Here is an 18,635-nt window from a genome sequence, read left to right as displayed (position 1 = left end):
TTGTTCAGAAAAATTAAACATTCTTGTTCGATAAGTAGCTCAAGACTTTTATCACTCGTTCATTAAACCTCTCGAATATTGTGTGGATATACGTACTTATGTGTACAGCGATAGCAGAATATCCTCTTGAAACGATGGATCGCTTTCTCTGAAAGCTTATGCTTATTTTTCTCGGCAGAGTTACTGTATGCTCGTCCTAAAGATGCACTAATACCTAATTCCTTCGAAGAAGAGTTTCGTAGTTGGCGTTAAAGCGACTCCACCCGGGGCTATGTCTCCTCCAAAGCAGCCTTTAATAGCCGAAAAAGACGACGTTGTCTAACGAAAGTTCGCGATATTCGCTGATTCGTCTGCAATTCGTCCAGACATCGTTTCAAAATCTTTCTTTTTTTTTTCCTTTTTCTTTCTTTCCTTGCAAAGTAGGAAAGTTTATTCGAATCGAGAGTTCCACTGACCACTTTCTTGGTACTTAACCTCTTAAAAGTTCGTTAAATTTGATGAAAATATGTTAAAAAAAGAAAAAACAAAAAACATTTTTCTTCTCAAGAAGTTATATTAATCGGTTAACCGATCTTCATCTTATCTTTTTAAAAAATGATATATATATCTTTTCTTAATATATTATTTTTTTTTATATAATACTTCTTATTTCCAATTATCTTTTCTATCTTCTTGTTTAGTTATATTAAAATACGAAATACACAGCCTAACAATATTATAATGTTATAAAAATAAATATTTTTAGATTGGAAAAAAACATTTAATCGTTAAAATTGACAAAGCCCAATAATGTTATAATTTTAAATAAATTTCAACGAAATATTAGTTGCCTGTCATTAGCAATCTAATTTGATAAAAACATAATGAAGCAGCAGTTATTAAGAAAATTTCTGCTGATGGTGGATATTTCATCGTTCGAAGGAAATGAAAGCGATGTGTTTAAAAGCGTAAACGGGAGAGAGAGAGTCTAACCTCGATCTTTCGGCGCGCTAAATTCCCTCCGATCGATCGTTTTCACGCCTCCATTATATTTCCTCTCGAAAGAAGACTTCATTTTTCACCCTATCTATCTACTTTTTTGCCCGTCCTTTATCTATTCCGCGACTCGTCCCAGACGGAAACAACTTCTCTCCCCGTTTGACAACCACCATCAACCGGAAGACGATGGCATTTTTTCGAAAATACCGCGCGCGCATCTATCGTATTTATCGCGTAGCAGGGATTTCCGCCGATTTTCTTTTACCGGCAAGATTAAAGCATAAACCAAATTACACGGAATGCTCTGTTGAGACTGTCACCGTCATTCCTATCGTAAAAGCTCGATTCAGGTCGTGAATTGACCTTAATTGTACGAAAAGAGAATTTTATAAAAATCTTGTTTTCTATTCATTTAATTCGATTCGATTACTTTTTGCGAATTTGAGTTTCTTTTACAGTTGTTACATAATTTTTTGTCGTCTTAAATTCATTTAAAGACGAAAGTTTAATCAAATGTGTGCTTCTCGATAATTGAAAAATTAAGAAAAAATAAAGGAGTAAGTCATTATAAATTGTATTTTTATATCTTCTTTTTTTTTTATAAAATTTTTAAAAAATTATACGCCAGATGATTTTCATTATAAAGTTGTTTAAACTACGTTTCTCGATATTTGTAATATTATCGTAAAATTAATGTATTAAAAAAAAATTAATATTTATTCCTATATTATTGAAATTGTCAAGAACTTGTTTAATCCTTCCCCATTTTCCAAATCGCGAAATTTCCAGTATTCCAGTATTTTTAAAAAATACACCCGACATCTTTCTCTTTAAATTTCGTTCGGGCACCGCGTTATCCACGAAAAGCAATCCCAAATCAGAATTGGTTGCGACGTAAGGATGGATCATGAATAAAATGAGGAGGAATTCGACTTACCGGATGTTGCAGAGGCGCAGAACGTGGCTGAGGAGGCTCTGTTATGGTCACCTGTCGCATCGGAATATATATTTAACGGTACGCACGAATGCGCGCACCTTTGCGATCACTTCCTCTTGCATCAGGTTGAAGCACATCGCGATCAATGCCATACCTAAAAATTATGATATTAATATAGAATAAAACGAGTAATAAAATTACGTGTATCACAATTTTAACGCTTCACTCGTTAGAAAGGTAAAAATTAGCTTGTAAGAAATTCGAAGATTAATACGATTTCTTTATCCTCTATAAAAGTGATCACCAATGTGATCAATTATAATATTCAATTGGAAATTTCATTTGTATCATTGAACAATTGTCAAACTTGATTCATTTTGAAATCGAAGTTTAAAAACGTTTATTCTCTTGACTTATTTTGATTAATTGCTAGTTTTATAAAATTACCATCCGGCCACTGTCGCACAATTTCAGGAGAAACAGCCCGATATTCGTGATGCACACACTATTCGACAACACTAGAATGTTATAAAATGGCCGTCAATTCTATACGCTGGCGGAAAAAGCGCCGCTTCAAAGGATTCGAGGCATCGTCGCATAAACGTCAATCGAAAAAAATCGAATTTCCCTTCCCTCTCGACCACGATACGAGGTAAATCTCGACAGATGAAGAGAGAGAAAGAGAGAGAGAGAGAGAGAGAGAGAAAGATATCGGGCCGGTTGTCAAACTTTTGTCTCGACACGTACAAAGTGGCGCACGGTTAAAAAGCGATCGATCCTCCTGACCCTTGACACGCTTCGCGACACTTTGGAACCCCCGATTCATTAACCACGGCGGAAGTGCGCACCACGCTCGTGTTATCATTCCAACAACTGAGGAATTTTATAGAAATTGGAGATGAAATAAAAATAGTTTTGAGAATTTCTGAGAATCGAGAGTTTAATACTCGAACATTCTGAGAATTTTTATTTTTATTTATTATTTTTTTATAAATAAGAAATATTTTGAGTAATTATAACGTGAAAAGTTGAATTTTAAAATTAAAGAAATTTTTTCTTTTTATGTGTTTCGAATTCGTGCGAGTTTCAGTTGAAAATATGTAACTGAACAATGTCGAAATTTTATTTCTCTTCATTTTATAGTTGAAAAAGTTCTTTTCATTAAGAATTTTTATATAAATAATTGAGAATTTTCGATAATTTTATCCGATCGAATAATTCGAAGTGAAAAAGAATTGAACCAGGAATTTTTCATTGTTAATTTTTACTACAATTTCTTCATAACACACTTTTTTTCTACGTTTAATTATTTTTTCATCATTGTAAATTTAGAAAAATTTAAAAAAAAAATCAGAAATTCTTCTAATTTCTAGAATCGAAACTAAAGAATTCACTCTTGATTCTCAGATAAATTTTAGAATAACTTTAGACTTTTTTTTTCAAAATATTATTCGATATACGGAATATATCAAATTTACACGATATCACGAAATACACGCGTATAGAAATTTAATCGTTGAATAGTTATTGTTTGAAGTGGATATTTCGTACAGTTGGACGAATTAAAGCTGTCGAGCTCTTTGAAAACGATCAAGTCTGGCCACGCAACATCGTGTTCCATCGGAAATCCACGGCGATCCAATTGTCGCTCTGCCAAAGAAACAATTACGATCTCGGTTTCGGTGCTCGTCCACTGAAAATTCGCCTCGTATACACGCTCGTATCCGTGTTTCGTGCATCGATAAATTTTGATCTTCACCGATTTTTTATTTTATCTCCTTTCTTTTTCCACCAAGTTTTTACTTTTAATACGATTAAAGGAACAGGATATAAATAAAGATTACTCTTCAAACACTGCAATATCCGTTAATATTTCGTGCTTCTTCGCGTCCATATCGTACGTCTTCTATAAATTTTTCTATTGTTTGAATTTTGTATAAGATCGCTGTATTCACAGTTTAACGATAAATTAATCAATAAACAAATAAATTAATCGATATAAATAATTATTACTCGATTTGTCGATTGAAAATTTGATTAAACAAAAAAGATTGTTCAATTAACTTGTGAATATTTTCTATTTTCATAGAACTGTGACTTAACACTGATTAACTAAACTCTCTATATCTCTTAATTTATACACCGTTTCCTAAATCATCACGAACTAATATATGAAACAGAATAAAAATTTACGGGTTGAAATAAAATTAATCAACGAATTTCAACAACGGTACAAACGGGAAACAAATGGCAAATTGCTAGAAGCATTCCATGGTCGTAAAATCACGAAATAAAAAAAAGGATAGCGCATCTAATGAAATACGAACGGAAATATGAATGTCGTAAATAAGGATAAAAATTATACATCCGGAGAATAAAAGGATCGGCAAAAAAAGAAAAGCGATAAAAAATCATTACGATCTATCAATCACGGAATCGCATCGAGCAATCAAAGATTTCAATTTCTATTTTCAACTATTTGATCGAGCCTGACACAATGATAAATCATGGGAACAACGAGGGCACTGTCGGAATCATGGATCCGAAATTCGATGATCGGTCGTTTATTTATAGAGAGGAGCAGGGAAATAGAAACACGATTTCTTCGAGGTTTTTGGCACTTTATTCGTTGTCGCGTCACGAATTATTAACTCAAGATTTTCGACTTTCGGCACGGTTTAACCACCTTTCACCTAATATCCTAATATTTCGCACGAGATACCCTCGACGCGTGTTAAGGATCCATGTGCACGTGGGATGCTTTAAGTGGCAGGGGAGGGAAGGGGAGTGATTCTTTCGTGGGGGGAAAAATAGGTCGAATGCGTGGAGCAGAATTTTTGCTGGTAAGGTCTTATTTTCGAGAACGATTATTTTTCTTTCTTTTCGGGAGGGAAGGGAATTTAATTTATTTATTCATTCTGAAAATTTCAGGGGAAAGAAAGAAAGATTATCTCGAGGATTATTTTTGATATTTAAAAAAAATTTTAAATGCCAAGGGGTGTTGTTAAGGGCTCGCGTGGAGAAAATAGCCTGTTGTGGATGATGCGCAAGAGTGGTTCGCTTTAAGTGGTAGAAAAAGGGGTGATTCTTCGTGAGAAAATAGGTCGGATGTGTGGAATGGAATTTTTGCGCATGAGGCCTTATTTCTGGGAGAAATTACTTCGAAAATTTTAATTTTCTTTTTTTTTTGTAAAGGAGGCAAAAAAATTTTAATACTCGCAAAATTAGAAACATAATATTGTTCTTAATTACTTGTGCGATACGAAAATATGGAATGAAATTTTTACGGATAAATAATTAAAAAAAGAAAGAAAAATTACTTCGTAAGCTTAATGAGTGCATTTCATTAAAAATCAGAAAGAGAAACGAAGGCCGAAAAATGGATTTCTGTAGGGAATATGAAACATTAAACGTCAAATCCGATAAAACTGTGAAAGATCGGTCGCCACTCACCAAGCATTAGATACATGGAGCAGAAGATGAAGGATAAATCGAGACCCTGGGCCGCGTAGATTTTGTCACCTGGCACGATGTCGCCGAAACCTATGGTCGACAAGGAGACGAAGCAGAAATAAGAACCGTCCAACATATTCCAGTCTTCCCATTCGGAGAATAAAATGGCTCCGCCCCAAATATACCTGAAACGTTTCTCGAAGAAATGACACGGTCATTCCTCATACGCGAGAGATTCTCCTTATTTCAAAATTGATAAATAAAAAGGTTGCGAGATTATCTTTTATTTTATTTATCTTTTTTTTTTTTTTTTTGTGACACAGAAACGTCTATTTCTATTGAAATAACATTTATAATTTTAATTAAAAAATATCAATCACGGATAAAAATTACAATTAAAAGTCCATTGTGTGAAAACAACAATGAAATTTTCTTTTTAAAGAGTATTAAAAATAACGCGAAATGAAAGTTTCAAAAATAAATTGTTCTCCAGATTTGTAATTTGATCCATATTTAAAAATAACAGTTAGAAATAATAAATGTTTCATTCACGATTTCTACATTCAATTTTCCTTATGATAAATTTTCTTTTGTGTGGATGAATTTTCATTTCCAACACTGTCGGTTTATTTTTAAGTAAAAGGAAAAAAAAAAGCGAGAAATAAATTTTTCGTTTCGTTGGATGATATTTCCGTGTAAAAAACTTAAGAAACATTATATAACGTGTCAAATATAGAGAGTGACTTCGCGTATCGATCCTCGCTGTATTTAAATTATTTCTGATAATTCGACGATAAAACACGATTTATCGGTTTTCGAACGAAAAGTTCATTAATTTCGAATTTATTATATTTTATACACATGTATACGTATAATCGTAGAATCATAATTCATATACTTGAATTATTTCATGATCGAATGATCGAAATTATTATGAATAAAATACTAATGAATTTATGTTCTACACGTGAATGTTTCTTACGAACAAGAATAAAATAAATTACAGTGCAAATAAAAGAGAAAATAAAAATATTTTTATCGAAAAATATAATTTTCATATTTTTAACTTCTAATATAATTTTTATATGGAATATTTTGCGGTAAAAAATTATACAACAACTTGTATGTTTGATTCTTCAAATTTTAAAAGATGTACAAAAATCTATGAAGAATTATTTATAGAACACGTAATAACGGAAGATTTTTATATTTCAAAGTATCATATAATTATAATTTAATAGAAAATAATGACACTCACCCGACCATTATGGCGATGCAGAGCGTCAAAGGCACTGTGACACGTTGTGGATCATAACTCTCGTCATCTTCTTTCGATTCATCATTCTCTATCGAAACTTCCTTATCTATACTAATCGAGTCAATCTCCTTTCCATGCATGTCAACCATCTATTGACAAAAACTTCGTAATTTATCGTAAAATTTTGTAATGGAAAATGCAACTTGTGCAATAATTTTTAAATTAATTTTTTGAATATTTTTATAACTATTCTTTATCCTGGAATTCGAGTTAGAAAACATATAAACTGACTTTAATTTATTTCAGATAATTAAATTATTTGAACTTTTAATTTTTTAAAAATTTTTATGATATAGGAAACACTTTTTTTTCAGAATAAGTATAAATCTTTTGGTAAAAAGAAAAATATCTTATAATAGATTGTAAATTAACTTCAATGAAATTTTAAAAAAACTTACTTGCCAATGATTTCTCCTTATGTCGGCACCATTTTCCAAACTTCCTCTTGGTGCCATTTCTATTGGTCTTCTACGACACCTTTAAAAGAAAAAGAATTAATTATCATTATTCGTTTAATTATAAAAGATAATAAAATCATTCAAAATGTAAAAAAAGAATTTCTATCTCGAATTCTATTAATTATAAATTAAATACTGTAAAAACTATAGTTTAAACAACTCGAGGTCTTCATCATCTTTTTGTAACGATCTATGACAAATAGAAATGGGCGAGATAGGAAGAGAGCTTACTTGCACAGGCAACAGCGAGCATAGGTCCATTTGAAGCTCTTCGCAAGAATGTCCCCGATGTTGCTTAGATAGAGCAAGAAAAGTGGCAGGCCTATTATGGCGTATACTATGGTCACCACTTTGCCCCATTTCGTCTTTGGACAAATGTTCCCGTAACCTGTGAACCGAATCAGTTCCCATTTTCTTCATTTCTTCCTCTCTACAAAAAAAGAGCTTACAATATCTGGAAAATTTTTTTTTATTTTTTATCTTAAACATTTTTACGCTTTCTGTAAAAATATTTAAATAACAAATGAGATGAAATCACTTTTTTTTTTAATATTTAAAATGTATAAATAAAATAATCCAGGAAATATACGATTAAACGATCTTTTTACAAATTTTACTATCAAGAAGATATTTCTTTTCTACAAAATAAATTTTCTCTCAATCGTGAAAAATTTATTGTCAATTTATAATTAAAAAAATTCAACTTCAAAGCATTAATCTGGCCTTTCTAGAAGAAGATCCTATTCCTAAAATCAAAAACAAATAAAAAAAAAAGAGAGATTCAATGCGAAAACAAACTTTCTCTCATCCACAGTTCGGAAAAATTTTTCTACCACCATCATCGCATTTTAATTAAAATCCCCCCGCATCAGCGGTCATCAGTCACCGGGGTAAAGTTGAACGACTATGAAAAGAAAGGAATGCCTGATCGAGCATGTTCTCGCGAGGGCACGATATTAATTACTTAATCAGCTATAAGCTTCACGTCGACCGTTCGACACATCGCCGCGCATCGCATAAAAAGATCGGCAAAGAGCGAAAAGAGGAAAATTCATCGGCTCGGTTGGGAAAAGTTGGGGAACGATATTGTCCGAGCGATATTACTCGATCGAGTTTTTTCTCTTCTCTCTTTTTTTTTTTTTCTCCAAGAGTAACTGCGCGACCGTTCCAAGGAGTGTTGTTCTATCGAATTATGGATCGTATTCGAGGGGTTTACGAAGGCGGAAAGGAGCGTGAATATCGAGGACCGGCTGTTAAAATTGTTTACCGCCCTTTCTCGCGCCGGGTTCCGCCGACTGCCGGATTTCTGCTTCCGCTTTTCAAACTTGCTCGAATAACTCATTCTTCGTGGAACAATAGTCTCGAAGAGGTTGAATTTTTCTAGTGAACGCTGTTAAGCTTTTACTTCCTGCCTTTTGTAAATTTTGTATATAACCCGAGAGTTAAGACGAGAATAATAAAAGTGAGATTTAGGAAACTAATATATCTATATCTATTAAAATAATCGAGAAACGACTTCATTCGTTAATTGATTTTATGGACATGAAATATATATCGAAAATAAAGAAAAATGTAAAGAAAGAAAAGAAAAGATAGATTCGTTCTACGAGATACGAGTCTCTTGAAAAAAATACTTTTTCGAAAAACTCGTTTGAATTTAAATCAACGGTCCACCGCGTACTCAAGCCCGGATATCGGAAACCCAAAAGCCTGTGATGGCTCGTACGATGTTATAAACAAATCATCGTGCCGTGAATTGTCGATAAATTATAATAAAGCGGCTCGGAACATAAATAATCCAGAGGCCTGGAAATTCCGGCTTTATTGGCCTTTCCTGCGCTTTCGATATTTCCACGTTTTCCATTTCTACGCACACGTTTCGCACTAATATGACGTTCTAAACGACAAAAAGATAGATAGAAAAAAAAAGAAAGAAGAAGAGAAAACGAGGAAAGGAAAAAGGAATCGAGAGAAAATCGTGGAATAGAAAAAAGAGGGAGAGAAAAAAAAGAGGAAATATATTCTGTCGAAGCTTCGTTAATAGAGGCAATCCAATGGTAGTTGGAAAAATTTAAAGGAACAACAAAGAAAGAAAGAATGGAAACTGTCACAGACAACGCATCACTTATTCAGTGTTCACCGATTTTTAAATCGTACGCTCGCATCGACGAGCTTTCCGCATGTTTCTTCTTGCCGTTCATTTTTATTTTTTTTCGATTTCTACGGATTTCTATCTCATAAAACAAGGATATTTAATACTTATGGATGTGACACGATTTCAACCATTCTTATTCTTATTATTCATCGATTATTCATTTTTATAGTCGTCATATTGGTTTCTTGATGAAGATACGTAAAGAAACCATATTTTCTTTTTTATTGGGAAATACCTGGAAAATATGAGTATTCTTTTGTAAAATATTTGAACAGATTAATGATTTCGTTCGTGTTATTTCTGCTTGGTTTGTAGGTTAGATTCCGATTCGTTACAATTTACGAACGAGAGGAAAGAAACAAACGTAATAATAGGAACCTAATTTGTAAATCGTTTCTGATATTTTTATGCTCATAAACACATTCGAAGTGATTAATTTTCAAATTAATTTAAACACCATACTGGGTAATGAATAGGATTGAAAGGGGAAGGGGATGAACACGGAAGATCGGTTTCTCGTTATGCATGCATGAACGGGAATCGAGAGAACGCGAAAGTTCACGTGAATTATTAATAAATTGCTAGGCAAATAAAGTGGTCCGTCCACGAATTATCGGGGATACCGCTATTAATCTAGATAATTGATTGGTCGGTCCACAGCGAAATTATCAGTTCGCAGTGTAACGATCTCGTGTCCCATCGAGCCTACCAAGACACATCGGTTCCAGGTATTTTCCGTTAATCGCCAATAATTCCTTGGCGTCGCGTTACACCGCCAACTAATGTCCCCGATCCGTCAATGATCGCCACGCCACGTTGATTACGCGGATCTTCGATGATTTATGTGTCTCGTATCGGTCCACGATACTTCCGGCTATCTCTTTGCACGACACGATCCCCTAATTCGAATTTCATTTTTGATTAATGGAATTCACCGGGAGAGAAACGAATTCTATTCCTTGCGAGGATCAAAACGGGATCAATTATGCGTTTATTAAATATTTTATCGATCGATTATATGTGCGAAACTTTCAAATGTTCGACTATAATTGAACCATTCAATAATTTCATGTAGCGTTTTATATTTTTAAAATTTTCTAAATATCTAATTATTTAGATAATTATTCGGATTCTCCAATGTAATGTAATATAATATCATATAATCCAATTTTAAATACGTGAACATCCAAGTTCAATTATCCAATTACAGTCAATCATTCCTATAATAAAATATACTTCTAAAATCATAGGATATATTCTCCATACTTTGGAATAAGACGACAAATCCTAGATTCTTCCCGAACATTTCCAAAATCAAGAAGAAAATTAAAATTCTATTATTCTAAGTTCCCTTAGAGAGATAATAACAATTTTGAGCATCACTCTCCACAGTCTTATTCCTCAAACTATTATCACCGATCCTTGCGCCAATTCCTCCCCCTTAAACGATCAAATTCCGCGCGGCCTCGAATTTTCTCGCGTCCCAAAAGCGGCTACCATTTAAGCTACGGTCGGCTCGCGAATCGATCTGCCTGTCGACTAGCCGACCCTTTTAGGCTGATGCTGCTGGCCTGTAATCACGGTTGAGATAAAGTGGATAGCAGGGGGTGTCTCGTCTCGAATCCAGAAGAGGGTGATAGCACATGGGAGGGAGGGAGGCTCCGGAATTAATTAAAAGGTGGCGTAGGCGCGCGCCTACACCTGCATTCCTCTATCCGTGCTAAAAATTCGCGTCGTTAATTCCCTCTATCCACCAACGACCCTCGATTTACTTTGTCTAAAAAAAGAAATATCACGGATGACGTTACGCGTGGAAAAAGAAGCGAAGATGGCCAATTACGACGACCTTTCAACGCACACTTTTTCTCCACGAAATAAACCGTATAACTACTGTTATTAATAAGGATTGAATAGCTATTACAAAGAGGTTTTAACAGGTTTAAAATAGATTTTATGTTTTAGAATACGTGTAAAGAGAAGACTCGAATGAGTCGTTTATAAATTAGAAATCGTATGTGATATCAAGAGAGAAAAATATTTTTTTTATCGAATAAAAGATAGATCTATCGAATCTTTGAAATTTGTGTCCTTTTATATTGAAATTTGAAGAAAGAATTAATTCCTGAAAGAAAATTTTCCACGAAATTTACGTAAAAACAACGTGTTACGGATTTGTCCCCATAAATTGTAAATCTAGGGATCCTTAGCGATACCGTAGTAGAGTTTGCACAGGTTTCTTCTATCATCCACCAGAATTTTTCCGCTCAAGAATGATTTATACGTTGGATAAAGGCGCGTTCGTTATCGATATCGCTGTTTCTTTCGATTTCGATCTCTCTGTCCCACTTTCCTATGCGATACACGGAATTTATTACGTTTTTGCTATTCCAGCCCCATTTCCATCGTCCACGTTTCATCTTGCTTAGCTTGCGGAAACGTACAGACAGCTTATTAGAGGTTCCAGTGATTTAAGATCGCGTCGTATCGGTTCTGGATGTTGTTTATACGGTTTGAACGGTGAGAGGATCATCGGAATTTGAGATTGTTCCAAGGTTTTTTTCCTCGTCCGATTTTCCAACGGTAGTTCGGACAGGCTGTCGTTGGGCCGGCCTAAACACGTCCTTCGGAAACGCGGTCAACGATGAATCGGAAATTAATTGACTCATATTCGAGGCGAGATCATCGAGCGAAGGCCGTACGAAGAGTCGATTTCCGTCACATACGTGACGCGAAAGATATTTCATTGCCTAAATATTCCTCCAACGTGTGAATTTAAATATATATCGTTCGGAGAAAAAAAAATGAAGAATGAAGACATCTCGTCGAAGTAAGAGCCTTTCTCTCTCAAAACAATATTTCGAAAGGGAAGATATTTCTTTTCAGAAAAATGAAAATTCTTTTCGAAAACTCTCTCTTCCTTATTCTTGTCGCGAGAAGGAAACAGATATAAAAGAGACTTTTATATTTGTTCCGAAGAAATAACGCGAAGAAAATTTTTATTTCACGAAGAGAGGGGATCAAATGGAAACTCTTTCATTAAAAAAATTGAAATTAAAGAATTTAAAAAACGTTTATTTAGAAAGAAATCCTTTTGTACTAAATAAATATATATAAGAAAGTCAACGAATTAAAACGAAAAAGGAATCATTTATTTCAAAAGAAAAATCGTGTATTTTCTTTATATTTAAACAATTATTTCTCCCCACGGATTAAAAAAACGAAAAAGCCAAAAGGAATCATTTATTTCAAAAGAAAAATGGTGTATTTTCTTTATATTTAAACAATTATTTCTCTCCTCGGATTAAAAAAAAATTATCTCTTCACTTATTGTAATACCACTCGTACAAGTAAAAGTGAGACAAGTATGCTTCATCGATGGAACGAACGATTTGATTTATAATCGCGTTTGAGACGATCAACGATCGGTGATTTTGGGATATTTTTAACGACGACCATCTTTGTCTCTATCTCTTTCCCTCTTTCTCGATTAAGAGGGTTTCAGTTAAGATAATAGTAGGATGAAAGTTTAACAGTTTAAAGGAGAGGACTGTGTGTACCCAAATGATCGAACGACGCGCAATTTCTGTAACGAGGGACAAACTCGCAGATAAACTCGAGATCAAATCCCTCGTGTAAACCGGTCCCCGTCTCGTTATCGGCTTCATCCTTTAAACTCGTCCGACAATTGGCGCCGAATACCACCCGCTTTTTCGTATAAATTAATAGCTTGAAACGGATCTTGCCACTTTTATTTTGGTACTCTTGGTTTCGAGTGTACTCCGACAAACGATTATGATCTCTAGTAGAACGTTTTTGTCGGACGTGGAGTGAGATATGTTTTATATTGTCGCCGTTTCGGAACGAAAAAGAAACGATTTGAAAAAGTTGTATGAAACGTTAAATCTGAATTTATGGATGGACATATGAATACAATTGATAATGTATATATGTATGATTGTATGTATTATATCTATATGTACATATTTAATTCGTCTCGATATCGATTTAAAAATTCTGTGAAATTTAAAATTTACGATAGTATTTTTATATTCGAATAAAAAATGGTAAAAAATTATAATAAAACATTTTTTTTTTAGATTATTGAAAAATTTTAGATAAAAATGAAAATATAAATGGTTCAATTCTAAAGTATTTAATTTCAATTTGCATATTAATGATTCTATTCTTCTAAAATATGAAATTAAAATAAAATTAAATACAAAAATAAAATCACGTAATATTACATTTCCTATATATGTATGATTATTTATCTATTTTCAAGAAAAATTGTTTTACTTCGAACGTATCAATCTTAATCTTTTTTTTTTTTTAAATTTGCACACACGCAATCCTATTATAAATTCCAATAATTCAAATGATAACAAATTAAAATTTAATTTTTAAAGAAACGCACGACTTCGATAAAAGAATTCCTGATCGGACGTTTTATCCGGACGCGAGAAATCAACGAATTAATTAATCGACGACGATACATAGTGTCGATCGGAAGATCGATTAAGATCAACGTCCCCTCGAGTGGGTTCGTTAATCTCAGGAGGTCGACCAATCCGGTGGCTCAGTCTCGGCCGTTAATTAATTTCCGGCTTAACGAACTCCCCCGCGTATGATTCGTGGCTTGTCGCCTCGTGTAAGTACGAAAATCGTTTTCCACCGATGTTCACGCGATCCACCACCCGATATCGAGGAAATGCGAAACTCTGTAATTAACTTCTTCAGAGTTTTCATCTTTTTTGCCTTGAATTAAGACGTTTCACGCGAACGAGTATCGGATTCGAAGGAAATACGTTCAAGGATAACGTTAAATGTGTTAAATGTGCGATATTATTATTATTGCTTATGACGTTATATGCTTTTTCAGGGAGAGAGATTTTCAATAATTTGGTGAAAGAATATTTGGCAAATTTAATACAATGGAATGGTAATTTAATATTAGATTTATTAGGGATGCATTACAGAAACAGTTTTATACTTTTATGCTCAATTTTATCCAATTAATAATGGAGACAAATATATATATACGAATTCATTTCATTTAAGTGTTCTAATCTCGAAAATCTCTATGATATGCCTATCTTTATCGATATACGTCAATTTGACGTTTGATCGTAGAGATAGATATAAGAGAAATGACTTTAAACATTACAGTTTAAGGGAGGAAGATTGGATTGAATATATTTAAATATTTTTCATCATCAATAATATAATTTTTGATATTCTTTTTCGTATCTAAAAAATAAAGAAATGATTTTTCTACAATCAAGATAATCACGTTATAATAATTATAGAAAGTGGAATTATGAAACTAAATACGCAACTAGGATACGATTTTTAAATTTCACAACGTCGGCTCACACTGATTAAAATAAACCCTTAGCCTCACACAGGAAACGCTATCATTTGAAATTTGTCCAGATTTCAACCTCTAAGATCTTACATTACCTAATGAGAACGTGTAGGTACATACAAAAAAAAAAAAAGAAAAATGCAACTTCGTCTGCTTTTAAAAAATAAATAAATGAAAAAAAGAGAAATGAAATAACAGGAAATCCTCGTCGCACAGATCCACAGATCCTAACTTAATTTCGTCCCATTCCCACAAGGGAGCTCGCAAATTTTTGGAGCAAATCGCAGCTACTCTACGTGTTTCCCTTCCCTTTCCCCTTCGTGGAATTTTGAAAACACGTTCCTCCGCCTCGAGTCGACGACGGCAACGACGACTGCATTCCAAACGTTAAAGGCCACTCGTGTTTCCCCTTTTCGGCATTAACCATTCTTTTTGCAAGCTGGTTAACGTCTCGCTTCGTCCCGACGCGAAACATTAAACTTTGTCAAGGGAAAACTACTTCGTGTCCCGCGAATGTTTCCAGCATCTATTTTTTTCCTCTTTCTCTTTTCTCCCCTCCCCTCCTCTTCTATCTTTTTTCGTTTCTTTTTTCTTTTTTTCTTTCGGTTTTTTCTCGCTCAGAACGGTGACCACGATTTTCTTCTGTAAGGGGAACCGCGATTATGCAAAACGCGAAAACGTGAAAAAAATTGAACTTGGTGAGCTTGGTTTCGGGTTTATGTTGTGTTCCCCTGATTTATGATTATGTTTGTGACAAGGAGGAGGGGGGGATTAATGCGTTTTGCGTTATAATTGTTAAGATGCATGGAAAAATATAAAAATATTGGAATGGTTGCAATGAAAAGATGGATAAGCTGGGATTGCTCTTATTTATAATCTCTCATTCTTTTAAATATATTTTAGATATTTCATTGAAATGTTAAGAATGAGAGAATTCAGAATTTTTAAATGAATATAAAGAATTAGAATGAAAGTTAATTTTGCGCTTTTTCTTAAATTATGATTCAATTTATTGGCGGTAGTGAAAAAATAATGGTGATGTGATTATAATTAAAAATTAAGATATTTGGGATGCGAAAAAAGAATTTAATATTTAAGATAATATTTTCGAAAACACTCGATTAAAAATCGAATTATTTATTTATATATAAAAAAATTAGGATTATTTCGTCATTTCCTTGAAAATAAGTTGCAAAAAATTGAACAAAGAATGAAAATTTCGTATTATAAATCTATCTTGCCCTCCCATTCACAATAATACAAGCAATTGAATCAAAATAAAACTTTTATCTGATATAAATTTAATCATTTTTTTTAATGAATTATTTTTTTCAACCAGCATTGTTTTCCACCATTGTTTTTCAACCAACAAAGCTTTTACGTGATAGAGAATTTCGTTATATTTTTAATACCAATTCTTTCTTGCAACCAAACCACAAAAAACCAAGCGAAAAAAAAAAGAAGAAAATTTCGATAGTAGTTTTACAAGCTTCTTTTTCCTTCTTCTTTTTTCATCCCTTTGAATTTATTCCTTTCTTCTTCGAATTAAAAAATATCGAATGAAAAATTGAAGTTTTACAAATATACGAACAGAAGTATGAATAGAAATTTTTCTCGCTCGTTTTTGGTATCCGAAATTTTTCGACGAAATTGCGAAAAATTAAACGATAAAAGAAGTCAAAAGAAAATAAATTCGGTTATACCGTTATAAAAATAAAAATAATAAACTCACCGATCGTGGTAATCACAGTAAGGGAATAGAGAAACGCCCCGGCGAAGCTCCATCTTTTATTTTCTTCAGCGCCGTCGTAGCCATTTTTTATAGCCGTTACCATTTTCTTCTGATAATTCTCGAGGATCGCCTTCACTTTCGCTTTCCAGATTCTCTCGGAAAACACGTTCTCCTTTGCGAACAAGGGGTAGAAATACGATAAAAAACCATCTAACTTTTAAACTCGAAAAGTTTAAGAATAAATTATAGGAAAAGGATTTAAGTTTTAACATCAACCATGATAATTTATCGTTAAAATTGCTATTCTAAAATTCAGTAATCTAATTATTATCGTCTAATATATTCAAACTTTAATTAATTCTTCTAATAGTATAATCCTTAATTTAATCATTCTAAGAATATTTCTAATAACTGTCTAAGAATATTTCAAGAGATCTTTTCTTCTCATCCCTAAAATTTATTAATTCTTAAATACATACTTAATTCAAATAAAACCGAACGTAAAATTTTCTTTAAAATCTAAAAAAAAAGGAAAGAGTAATAAAGTTCAAATTTTACGATCGTACGTTTTATAAACGTTACAAACACTTGTGGACACAAAGTTCTTTCTCGACCAAGCTCGATCTTTTCTTTTTTTGTGATTGAAAAAGCAATAAATTAACCATAAAATATAAAAAAAAAAAAGTTTTGAGAAGAATCATTAAAAATCATCATTGAGCGCGAACTATTACGTATATAATCGTGAAATTTAAACCAATAATAATAGAGAAAGGCATTATCGATAAAATGTGATAGAAAAAAGAAAAAATAGGTGGAACGGTGGCTTGTCAATATCGGGAAACGAGAAACGGTCCACTTTTTACACGACAATAGTAAATAAAATAGCAAATAAAAATGTTCACCTTAGAGGTAAGTTCCCAGAGAGTGGCAGCTGTCACGTTTCTCAGCCTGATCACGTCTCCAACTATGTCCAGGTTGTTTCTACCTTCGATATGGGTGAAGAGGAAGGCGCCGGCTATGGTGTAACCGACCACCAAGCACACTATGCCAACATTGCTGAAGAGGAAAGCGATCACAGCCCTGGTCCAGTCCACGATCCTCTCGCCCCAAGGTTTCCGCCTCCGTTTTCTTCGCTTCCCGCCGCGGACCCGATAACTTCCACGCTGCCAGTTTCTATTGGAAGTCGAATACCTTCCTACGTTGAATCCTCGATCCCCTTCCATCATTCATCCGCCACTCGATTGCTCAAGATATCGTTCGCCCTTTTTCTTTTTCTTATTTCTTTTCCTCACGCTCTGTACACCATTTTATCCGTTTCTGACTTTATCGAATTGTTCGAGAGTGATCCTTTATTCTTCATGATCGCGTATGTGATACGGGTTAATTGCTGATATTCGCGAGAGATTTTTAGCGAGTAAAATTCAGTTTAGATCTTTTTTCTTTTCGTATACTTTTCCCTTTAGTTTTCTTTTTAGATTTAGTTTGGATTTAGTGGATGTCACGTATGGTAAAATATTAATGCATTATCTTTTTTTTTCTTTTTAATGTAAACTCCGTAATTTGAGTGTAATTTTAAATTTTAATCGATAATGTAATCAGAAACTTTTATTAGAATTTAATCTATCTAGGTTTTTTCTTCCTTTTAAAACTTTGCTTTTTAATATTAATGTATTATATTATAATTTATATGTGTACATTCAGGGAAGAAATGTTGAAATTTGAAGATTTTCTTTTTTTATCCTCTGCATTATATATGTCTTTTCTATCCTTTGATGATTACAGTGATTTAATTTAGAATTTAAGACAATTGCATTTTACATTATGTCTATAATTTTTTGACATTTCTTCTCACGAATTTATTTCTATAAAATTGTAATTAAAGATTTCTTAAATATAATTTTACAATTTTACAATAATTATTCGTGTATCAATTAAAATTTCCATAGCATATTTTCGTAATTAACTTTAAACTCTCATCTTAGAAAATAAAAAAAAAGGAAAATCTTTTTTCAAAATATTTCTCAAAGACCGTGAACCGTAATAAGATCTGACGAACAGGGTTGAAGAGGGTCGATAAGTTCGTCCATTCCGAAATTGCTAAGAGGTCGGTTTGTAGAGTTAACGAACCGATAGCGAATTTAACAAAACGCGCGAGAAGAGGCGTAATTTCGTAGTTCCTTGTGCAATGGCGTCGATCATTTGTCGCGGTTGGACGACAGAAAGATATATAACACGCATG

General features: G+C 33.2%; 1 protein-coding gene across 2 annotated transcripts; it reads right to left on the bottom strand.

Annotated features, from left to right (window-relative positions):
* Positions 1 to 1,940: 1,940 nt before the first annotated feature.
* LOC724864 (TWiK family of potassium channels protein 18) lies at positions 1,941 to 17,986 on the bottom strand. Of its 2 annotated transcripts, XM_016913677.2 has the most exons (7): positions 17,299 to 17,986; positions 16,397 to 16,568; positions 7,376 to 7,532; positions 7,085 to 7,163; positions 6,627 to 6,775; positions 5,369 to 5,458; positions 1,941 to 2,069 (listed from the first exon to the last, which is right to left on the bottom strand). In XM_016913677.2, exons 1-6 carry the CDS (start codon positions 17,620 to 17,622, stop codon positions 5,434 to 5,436), a joined length of 906 nt encoding a protein of 301 aa, XP_016769166.1. In that variant the 5' UTR covers positions 17,623 to 17,986; the 3' UTR covers positions 1,941 to 2,069; positions 5,369 to 5,433. The 2 variants fall into 2 exon arrangements, with proteins under 2 accessions (XP_016769166.1, XP_016769167.1); XM_016913678.2 differs by lacking the exons at positions 1,941 to 2,069; positions 5,369 to 5,458 and having other exon boundaries at positions 6,655 to 6,788.
* Positions 17,987 to 18,635: the final 649 nt, after the last annotated feature.

Source organism: Apis mellifera, linkage group LG8 (genome assembly GCF_003254395.2).
Source record: "Apis mellifera strain DH4 linkage group LG8, Amel_HAv3.1, whole genome shotgun sequence".
Classification (NCBI taxonomy): domain Eukaryota; kingdom Metazoa; phylum Arthropoda; class Insecta; order Hymenoptera; family Apidae; genus Apis; species Apis mellifera.
Note: the sequence above shows the minus strand (reverse complement) of the source record. Positions and strands in the feature narration are given on the sequence as shown.

Coding starts and splice junctions, on each gene's coding strand:
- LOC724864 (XM_016913677.2), bottom strand. CDS start 17,622: ATGATGGAAGGGGATCGAGGATTCAACGTAGGAAGGTATTCGACTTCC. Junction 16,569..17,298: donor TCTGGGAACTTACCTCTAAG/GTGAACATTTTT, acceptor TTGTTCGCAAAG/GAGAACGTGTTTTCCGAGAG. Junction 5,459..6,626: donor TGCATCGCCATAATGGTCGG/GTGAGTGTCATT, acceptor TGTCGACCATAG/GTTTCGGCGACATCGTGCCA.